The following is a 9,799-nucleotide window of genomic DNA, read 5'->3' as shown; positions in this document are numbered from 1 at the left end:
ATACATACACACATAATTAAATAGAAACGCTACATCTCAAGTTGTAAATTTACTATATTAAAATAAAATCTTCGAAAATAAAGTAAAGACAACTGGGTTCTGAATGATCAGAATCCAAGTGGACATTTTACCCTTTCCCCTTGTTCGGTGATGTCAAAAAAAACCCACATATATTAATGTGTGTATGAGTAAAAACACATTTAACAGAGAGGACAAAAAGAAAAACAAAAAGCAAGCAAGTTATGATGTAACATTTGTTTTAACACGTCTGAATAAACACAACTGAATAAAACACGTCCACACAAGAGTTAAGTCAATGGACTTGAAATGCTGATAACTGGAGAGTTTGTATTACATGGGAGGTAATGCTATATACTCCATGCTACAGTAGGGCTGTAACATTATGAATGCTGTGCTCCAGAGGGTGTTGACGGACAGAGTGATGACATTCATTGTCCATCCTCCACAGGCCAGGAATACCACAAAAGTCAGAGTGAGGACGTATAAGAAAAACACTATCTTCACTGCTGTCTTGATGACCACCTCCACCGCACTGGCAGAAGTGAAACAAAAGAAATGCAAAGGCAAGATAGTGACTGAGAATATAGGTGACTAACTCTTGTCCATGAGAAATTAAATTTGCTCCAAAATCTTTGCATGATTACATTTTTCCCACAAAATGTGAAAACATTACCTTCTGTCATGAAGGGAGACTTGAAGACTTTCAGGCTTTAGCGCTTCCTCTGCCTCAAATTCCCCTTCCTGGACACAATGATCTGCATTCATCACTAATTTGCAATACTTCAACATTTTAATTCCCATGAAAATTCCAAATAATAAGTTGAATGAGAACTGTGTAACTTATGGAACATCCAGAAGCACCGTTTTTTAAGATCAAGAGCTTAAATAGGTGAGACTGGGTTCTTACATGATTCAAATCCACAGAGGTCTGTGTACTGCTATGCACTTCAGCTGTGGAGGCTAGAAGTTTGATTTCCTCCGCGAAAGACAAAGGGGGAGTTTGTGATCCTACCTTTCCCCCCATCATGTCACTCACAAGAGCACTTGAAACCAAAAACACAGTGCAGAACAGGTGACTGATAGCAAGGGATTACATCAAAAAAGGGAAGTTAGTTCTGTCTCCTTACAGCGAGGTCTCACTCTGTCTGTCATCTAACTGATTCCTCAGCTCCTGGTTTGACAGTCTGAGATCCTGGAGAAGGTACACATTTACAGAGAGTAACAACTCCCACCTATCTTGATTTATTCTGATGATGGTAGAATATGACAGACTAATATACACCCATTATGGACACATTTGTTCCACAGGGGGTCATAAAACAGTTGCTATTTCGGGAGACTTAAACATGGAAATGGAAAAAAAACATTTTGAAATAGCTGTAATTGGCTATCTTTCTCATAAATGATACATATTTCTACTCAATTTTAGCTTTTGGTTCTGAAAATTATTGATTATATAGTCTTTATTTTCAATTTTCTCGTTATCTATTCGTCAGAAAATTAACTTAATTTTGAACAAATAGTTTCAAAAACGCCATAAAATCAGTGAAAATCATATTAAAGTGACAAAAAAAAACCAACAATGAAAAATCATCTTAGTTTTAAAAATATCACTAGAAGTAAAATGTTAGTAATGAACTCTGGGTAAGGTAGGCATAAGTCTTGTCTACCTTTATTTTGGGGGTCAGAAACAATCTGCTACCAGAACAGGTGTCAGTGCACTCCACAAAATTCCTGTACAGAGCCAATTTACTCTGCAATTGGGATTTAATTTTAATTTAGGTAATGTGTGTGATGAGTAGAGATGCACTAAATTCATTTTTATGAAATGAGAGAAACTGTAAAATTCATTTCTCAACACCAACTAGCAGATACTGACAGTGCCAGGTTGGTCAGATATTTAAGAAAAGCAAAATTGTTTTTTTCTCCACAAATATCCAAGGAACATATCTAGTCAAAGGAAATGTTAGTGTTACTGTACATTCCAAACCAAATCTTTGGTTAATAATGGAGAAAGAGATGTAATTCTTTTTCTCAATCTTAAATTCCCTAAGGAAAAAATTAACTGCTCGTGCACACCTTTATAATAGTGGAACACTCTTCTACTGTTGCCTCTGCTTGCTTTATCTGCAAGTTTTTCTGTCGAGACAAATATCGAAAAACAAATTATTCACAACAGTGATCATACGGAAAAAATATTAAATTCAAATTATTGGTCATTCTATCACCACCTTTAGAATAACTTCATTCATTTGCTGCAGCTCCAATTGAGCCTCATCCATTCCAACCTGATGACAAAGAAAATAGTGACACAAATTTAGCTAATGCTTGTAAAGTCAGTGTGTTCAGCCTCACTAATTTGGGTTGATATTTATACCTCAAGGGTTTGAAGTTCAACACTGAACTTATTCAAGTTGATCTTGTCATGCTCTCTTTGTTCCAGGAGACTTTTTATCTGAAGAAGAAAATAAATATAAAACATTTAGGCATCCAATATCAATCATAAATAAATCTTGGACTCCACAGGACCATTTGAATCTTGAATGACAGAATATGCAGATGTTATGAAAGACAAAAATTTGAAAAGTGAATAGTCATACTTGGGCAGCAAATTCCTTATTTTGCTCCTTCATCATAGTGGACTCCTTCTCCTACACAAAATTACAGATGGAAGTAAGACAATTAAAACAAAAGGGAAACAGGATAAAAATTCAGAGAGTAAGAAACAGAAGACATAGAACATCCACAACCACAGGATAGGACGTTTATAGAAACCCATTTTAACTGAACCACCTATTGTGTGACCAAGACAAGATACCGTCTCTAAAAGTGTTTTACCAAATGAAGTGTGACCTCAATGTAACAATAAAGGTAAGTGAAACAATTTTAGGGGCAGTGTAATGTTGCAGCTAAGTGAAATTAACAGTGATGAAGACCATATTCATATGATTACATTTGAATGTAAAATTATCCAACTGAAAAGTCTGATTGCAAATTATAATAGTTATACAGAGTTAACAGAGCTGGTCACCCACCAGTTTTTGTAACTGTTTTTCATTACTTGTCTTTAGACTGGAGTTTTCATACAGGAGCAACTTGCTAGGCTCTGATTCAGTCGGTTGTGTGTCACTGATGATCTTCTCTAGTCTGTGGAGTTATCAACAAGCATGTAAATTCAAACCATTATCACTGAAATAAATTCATATTCTATTAGATATAATTTGAAATCAGGTGATTAAACAAAATGAACAAAGGTTACCTGTCAATCTCAGCTTAATCACTATTTTTAAAAGGGAGCTTGAAACAAACAGTGGTAAATGGGGAGAGTCTCCGTGAGAATGAAGCTAACACTTGGACCAATTAATTTAAGATAATAAATTCCAAATTCAAGTTGCACTCTCAAAATATTAATTTCATTTGAAATTACACTGAATGGAGCCAATTGTGTGCCAGTATACAATCACTGGAAATCTGTGAGGATGAGTGTGTTACATTGGGAGAGAGTTAAATTTTCATTTTTCACATTTGCTGGAGGAAAGAAGATATATGCTATAAATCATATGGCCACATTTACCGGTACTACTAAATACCAGACCCGCATGTGACACTAAAGTAGGAGGCGCCCACCTTTGGCATGCCATTGGACAGTGAGATGTGTCGGTGAAATGGGAGTCACAAGTTGTTCATAAGTCACACAATACTGACATCAATGTTACGTCTAAAACAGCAGTCAAATGGTATACGACATAACAGTTTAAATTAAGTTGAAGCATGTCGATAACACCTAATATGAGTATTCTAATCATTTCAAAATTTAATTCTGATTACATTCAATGAACTATAATCAGAATTAAATTGGGGGGGGAAATCAATTCTCTGCTAGGTTACACACTCTGTGCTCGAATTAGTGGTAACTGTCTCTAATATGTCCAGTCTAGAAAGGTACAGACTGACCACTTCACACGCGGCAGAGAACTGCCCCAGGCCCAACTTTAGGCCATGGTGTGACAGGACCATGAAGACCACATTATCCGCACTGAAGTAGAGAGGCAATCTAGAAGTCCCACAGCTCCATCTGCACCCAGAGCCCCTAACCACGAAGTCACTGACAAAGAGTAACCCTAAATACTGTTTACAAAAACTAATCTTTACCAAAATGGTGGGGCAAAACTCAAGTAGAGATATACAACTGAGAAAGGACACATGAATCAATAGCAACGGCTATTCACAGCTGCATTTCGATCTCAGCGCTACAATAACTTTGGATTTCGTGCTGCAGTTATTTGACTCACTTAATTTGGCAAAAAGAATAATTGAAAAAATGATGACAAAAAAGTATCAACAATGTAAGCTATCTTTAAAACAAATGGAAAAACTTTTTTTTTTTTTTTCCCCGAGGGTCTCTTTGCATGACTTGAACAACAATGAACAAAAGATAATCTCTATCTCCTATTTTTCCCCCTATTTTCATTGTGGTTGAATACAGCCAGCCAGCACATGTTCGGGCATGAAACCAGTTCAGAGGGCTAAAAGGTAGCCCCACTTTCAGAAAGTATTTCATCCAAATTTAATACGGAATTTAAATGGATCACTACTTTTTTAATCAAAAGACACATTAAAGAAACCAAGATTTAAGTGTTTTTTTTTTCTAACACATGAGAACCAGAACTAAATCTAAGACTAAAATGGCTGAGCAACAAACCTGTTGTTATATCTTGTGCGGAAACAACTGTTTAGGTCTCCCAACAAACTCAGTGGAAATTGGATCAGAAAGATCTAAGACTGTATGGTAGCATAGGATTTCATTTTGAGAGCTGCTGGACACATTAAAGGGCTCATCCTGATAATTATGACAAAAAGTGACGACTTACGCTTTCGTCTGTTTTCTTAGATTGGCGTTGTCAGATCGCAGCATCATTAACTCTTCATCTGCTGCATCAAGCAACTGTCTCATATCAGCATTCAGGTTTTTCAGCTGACTCCGGCTGTAATGAAGCTCTGCTATTTTCTCAAGCATTTCCCCTGTTGACCTACAAGAAATTTAAACATCTTGATATATTTGTACTAGATAGCTATAACTGAATATATTCCCTCAGAAATTTTCACTCACACATTTTCCTCTGTGACATCCATTCTGCAGGTTTGATGCTACCAGGAAGTGGTGATGGAAACGTGATTAATTTTAAACAATCAGTAATGCAAAGAACACAAGATGGAATGTGCATTGCGCAAACCACACGCACGCCCGCCCGCACACACGCACACACACACACACACACACACACACTCTGATAGCATAAACCTTTCAAATCACGAGAGTACATCATTTAATGTAATTTAGATATAATTAATTTCTTTTTTCACTGAAATTGCACTTTTTTTCTCGCTTAATGTTTGATCACCAAAAAAAAAAAAAAAAAAAAAAACACGAAAGAAAAAGCCAGAAAACGGTAACTGTTTATCATAGCTATCCCTGTACAAGCACGTTAAAAACGCTAACTTTTGAGGGCAAACTTGGCGTTGGCTAGCCTCACATTGGTCTGAAAAAGTTTTAACAATTAGAAAAAGTCGACAACGTGATTCTTTAAACAAACCTGAGTATTTTAACAGAGTATAACTAGGACACGTTAAATGAAATAGAGCTAATTACAAAGAAATAACCAACGAATTAAGTCACTTAAACAATGCATAGATGACTCAAGGCGGACAAGCATGTAGTAAAATGGTTAAGTTTGCTAACTCCCACTATCAGTCACCGTTTCGCACTAATGTTATCTGCCGGCCAATATTTGTATTTGACATACAATAACATATTTTGTGATAAATAAAATCCCTCTATATAAATATATGGAAGCTACAAATACATTGTGGCTGCTCTACCCGGCGGAGAGACCTGTTAACGGCACCTGGTTGTTGGCTAGCTCGTCTAAACTGGAAAAATTAGCTAAGGTAGGCTAATGAAAACTTTAAAAACTATTTAAAACAAACATTTACTCAAACGCGCCCCTTTTCATTTAAGATGTTTTAATCACTGCGTATTATGTAGGTAGCTGCCTTTTGTTTTCAAGTTATACATTTATGCCAGGGAAAAGTTGATGTTAATGCTCAGTACTTGCATTGTTGAAATAGTTGAACTAACAGGAAATAATTTTTAATAATTGTATTATGGTAACACAAAACACCTTTAATTCATCTGTGGTATAAAATGATTCAGCAGACACATTTTATTTCAACAAATTCAAACAACAAAATCAAACTTTAAATTCATTACTCCATATGAAATGCTATGGGGAAAAAAAAAAATCAAGGTTCACAAATGAAATACACTCTTCAAGCAATATTTTTGGCTCTCATGTATTTTTTAAGTTGATGATATACAATAAACCCCTTGAGAAATAAAAGAAAATTCCATAAAATGACATGGCCAGAATACAAAGCAGTCCTCAAAAGTGCAATTAAAAAGGGATATGAAGTGAAATAACACCAGTTGCCATAAAAAGCTGCAGTCCATGCTCTGGTGAGAGACTAGTCATTTCTGGCCGGGCAAGAAATATAAACTACATGGAATATCACCCAGTTTAAATACTGTGTTCACAAAACTATCTGTACAGATATGTAAAATAAAGCATGTACATTTTGTTTGCTTCAAATCTTTTGCTTGAGGGTTATATTGACTGTGGATACTGTAAATAAACAAGTATATGATTGATAGCCACCTTTGTCAATCGCACAATAACCATTGAAAAGCTCAGTTTAAACCTCAACTTTGAATAATTGTCTGAGCTACTGTTACAGGAAACTGTCATCTTTTGAGAGATTGATTTTGTAGGTTTTATCAGAGAGCACTTATGGTTCAGGAAACTGGGAGACAGCCACACTATGTAGCCATTATAAGTAACCCCAAGGTAGTGACGGGGGTGGTCGTTTTTAATTGTCACTGATGTGTTAAACCTTGTTAAAGTAAACAAATACATTCTCTTTTCAGTGTTCAGATCTGTGCGCTTTTCACCATAGCTAACCTATTTCTTTGTCCCAGTGCAGGTACATTTCAACATGAAGACACTTTAACAGAGGTATTCCAAGTTGGGACAGCTGATTGTAATATCCATTGCCAAACAAGTCATGTAATGACCTGTCAACATAGTGACTACCAGCTGTTACCGTGTGGGCTCCAGTGGTCCTGTGACCTGGAAAGTTATCCCATCACCTGGTAGAGTAGATGGGATTAGTGGGCAGAGCCAGCAGAAGTACCAGCGTAGTCCCAAAGTGTGCCGCAAGTTACCCAGAACTCCCAGACTGTAAGGTCGACGAGATGAGTACCATTCCCTGGTGGTTTGTCCACGAAATAGCAGGAAGAGATGAAAGAAGAAGAAGGCGGAGACCAACAGAAAGCCCACTACACACGAGTCAGCAATGAAGGCGAAGGCAAAGGCACGTGCAGAGACTTGGCCTGGAATGCAACAAGGACAAGGAAAATGATGAAAATTAGATAAACATTCAAAATAGAAGCTGGAATAAACCTGTGATTCATCTTATTGCAAACAACTTGGACCAAAGAACCAAGACAAAAATCTGAACTCCAATTAAAAAATTAAACATAGTTATTTCCTTAACCGACCACGGTAAATCTCGTGATAGAAAAGTAATACACAGTATTATCTGTGTAAATTATCTATTATTTATCTTTAAAGCAAACGATGAAAACTTAAATACAACCAATTGGTGTCAGTTTTGCTTGAAAATAATATGAAAATATGAAAAACATGTTTCCGAAAATCAGTGATACCCTGAAAATTAGAGAATAATTACATTTGACAGTAGTAATTAATATATTCGTTATATTAAGAATACCTTTAAAACATTCTTAATAACTTTTTACACTGTATTTCTTATACCGGGCCTTTCTGTAAAATCTCACTCAGCTTTAAGAACACAGTGAAAAGACTAAATGAGGCTTATAGCCATTACAATGGGATCGTACCTGACACGAGCATGATCCAAGGTACCAGCAGCAGCAGGATACTGTGCACAGTCACACCCTCTTTCAGGATAACAATGAAAACCTCTGCGTTCATCAGTGTAGCATACAGGAGACCGGACCACATGAACAAAAGGCAGCTCAAGAAATAGCGGTAATTATGAAAACCCACACACTGGTCAAAGAACACACAGTGGTGGTCCCGCCGAAGCACACACACTTTGCAATCGTAGCAGTGGGAGCAGCGTGGGGGAGTGTGTGTCTCACATGTGTAACAATACCTGTAATAAAAATAGGAAAATAAAAATTGGCACGATTATCCACTGTCAGATATACACCTACATCACATTTCATTTGACCAACTATGACAAAGATGTAAGTGTGCATCTTACTTTGCATCTGAAAGATAAATATGTACAAGCTACACATTTAAAGACTAATCAAAATACTATTTTACACAGTACCCCGAAGCATAGCTTTGAGTTGGAGATTTGACTGTTCCAGATAAAAAGTGTTTTATGCATTAATGAAAAACATACTGTATCTGACCAAAATGTCACATCTTGTACTTTGTAGTCAGTAATATAAAATTGAAATGTATAAAAGTCAACGCCTGCGCAACTTGCTGCTGCAGCTCGCCGGTTACTGTGCGGCTTCAAGAAAGGCGACTTCAAATAAAATGCATCATTATTATTATTATAAGATTTAAACATATATTTATGTCGTTCTTACCTCCACCCCTGGCCGATCCCATCCCCTCCCAGGAACACACCTTTGATGCTAGCACTAGTTCTGACGAATAGAATGGCATTCCAGCAGATGTTTCCCAGCATGAAGTACTGGGCTAAGAGGTGAATAGTCTTCCACCAGGCAGACCATTGAGTCTTCTGCTGATCTGCCCCCAGTGGAGCTTCAACCAGCACCAGATAGCTGACCTCCCCGGTAATGGAGAAAACCAGGAAGGTGTTGAGAGCCACGGGGAGGTAGTGGCAAACCTTCTCCACCTTGCAAAATAAGTTACTAGCTAGACTTGTCATACCTTCTGCCCATCCGCTTCTTCGCGATCAACTTAGCAGTCGAGGAGTTCCGTGAGGACAGACGCACTATATTGTACTTTAATTAGAAGCTACATTAGCTTTCTAGGGCTACGTAGGATCGAAATTGTACAATATCTGATCTATTTTTTAAGTGAGAGACGACAAATGTGAATCGCACCAGCATAATTATCTGGTCAATGTTGATGTGTGACGCCACGTCCGGGCGAGACCCTTTGTCCGACATAAACACACAACATATGTTATTATTGGTTCCACACGCCTTGTAAATTCAGAATTTCTCATTCATTTCCTCCAATACTTTATTCAAACAATTTAAATGGCATCCACTTGAGGTTTATGCCAAATAAATCCCTGTCAAGTTGACAGTCCTGGAAAATCTGTATCATTCTTTATAGGCGAACGTATAAGGACACACACTTACATTGCACAAACTTGACTTGCAAAGAATAATTTCGTAAAAAAAAACTCAGATCTTTTATCGACGTCGTTGTCAGAATATTTTCCAATTAACAATTTTGAGAGGTTTCCCGCGAAACCGGAATCGGGTTTTCTTTTATAGTTGGTGTTACATCCAAATAAATCCGCCATATTTAATGCACATCACTGGATGCTTCATGTGTAAATTGATGCTTTCCCCTTTCGTCCCATGTTCATGTGATGAAACCTTGTATTATATATTAAGCTTTAGCTAACTTAATATGTTTTGGTGAAAGTCAATCACCACAACCAGGTTTTTTTTCCC

The 9,799-nt window shown here is 37.0% G+C and overlaps 2 protein-coding genes across 2 annotated transcripts; both read right to left on the bottom strand.

Annotated features, from left to right (window-relative positions):
- Positions 1–76: 76 nt before the first annotated feature.
- On the bottom strand, positions 77–5,180 carry LOC147227715 (uncharacterized). Its single transcript, XM_086157693.1, has 11 exons — positions 5,132–5,180; positions 4,893–5,051; positions 3,057–3,168; positions 2,622–2,672; positions 2,399–2,476; positions 2,253–2,309; positions 2,101–2,160; positions 1,149–1,213; positions 929–1,064; positions 695–762; positions 77–553 (listed from the first exon to the last, which is right to left on the bottom strand). Exons 1-11 carry the CDS (start codon positions 5,152–5,154, stop codon positions 352–354), a joined length of 1,011 nt encoding a protein of 336 aa, XP_086013819.1. The 5' UTR covers positions 5,155–5,180; the 3' UTR covers positions 77–351.
- A 1,038-nt stretch (positions 5,181–6,218) lies between these two features.
- Positions 6,219–9,262, bottom strand: zdhhc24 (zDHHC palmitoyltransferase 24). Its single transcript, XM_086157985.1, has 3 exons — positions 8,732–9,262; positions 8,003–8,280; positions 6,219–7,471 (listed from the first exon to the last, which is right to left on the bottom strand). The coding sequence occupies exons 1-3, from the start codon at positions 9,034–9,036 to the stop codon at positions 7,179–7,181; spliced, it is 876 nt and encodes a 291-aa protein (XP_086014111.1). The 5' UTR covers positions 9,037–9,262; the 3' UTR covers positions 6,219–7,178.
- Between the last annotated feature and the right edge of the window lie 537 nt (positions 9,263–9,799).

Source organism: Fistularia commersonii, chromosome 13, assembly GCF_037954325.1.
Source record: "Fistularia commersonii isolate RoL2024-O1a breed Wild chromosome 13, RoL_Fcom_v1.0, whole genome shotgun sequence".
NCBI classification, from domain to species: domain Eukaryota; kingdom Metazoa; phylum Chordata; class Actinopteri; order Syngnathiformes; family Fistulariidae; genus Fistularia; species Fistularia commersonii.
Note: the sequence above shows the minus strand (reverse complement) of the source record. Positions and strands in the feature narration are given on the sequence as shown.

What these genes read in the sequence shown, in the direction of transcription:
- zdhhc24 (XM_086157985.1), bottom strand. Translation starts at nt 9,036, where the DNA reads ATGACAAGTCTAGCTAGTAACTTATTTTGCAAGGTGGAGAAGGTTTGC. An exon ending in GGGATCGGCCAGGGGTGGAG is followed by an intron (nt 8,281 to 8,731) that starts GTAAGAACGACA and finishes TTTTTATTACAG; the next exon opens with GTATTGTTACACATGTGAGA. An exon ending in TTGGATCATGCTCGTGTCAG is followed by an intron (nt 7,472 to 8,002) that starts GTACGATCCCAT and finishes GTTGCATTCCAG; the next exon opens with GCCAAGTCTCTGCACGTGCC.
- LOC147227715 (XM_086157693.1), bottom strand. Translation starts at nt 5,154, where the DNA reads ATGGATGTCACAGAGGAAAATGT. An exon ending in GATGTCACAGAGGAAAATGT is followed by an intron (nt 5,052 to 5,131) that starts GTGAGTGAAAAT and finishes AATTTCTTGTAG; the next exon opens with GTCAACAGGGGAAATGCTTG. An exon ending in TGAATGAAGTTATTCTAAAG is followed by an intron (nt 2,161 to 2,252) that starts GTGGTGATAGAA and finishes TTGTCTCGACAG; the next exon opens with AAAAACTTGCAGATAAAGCA.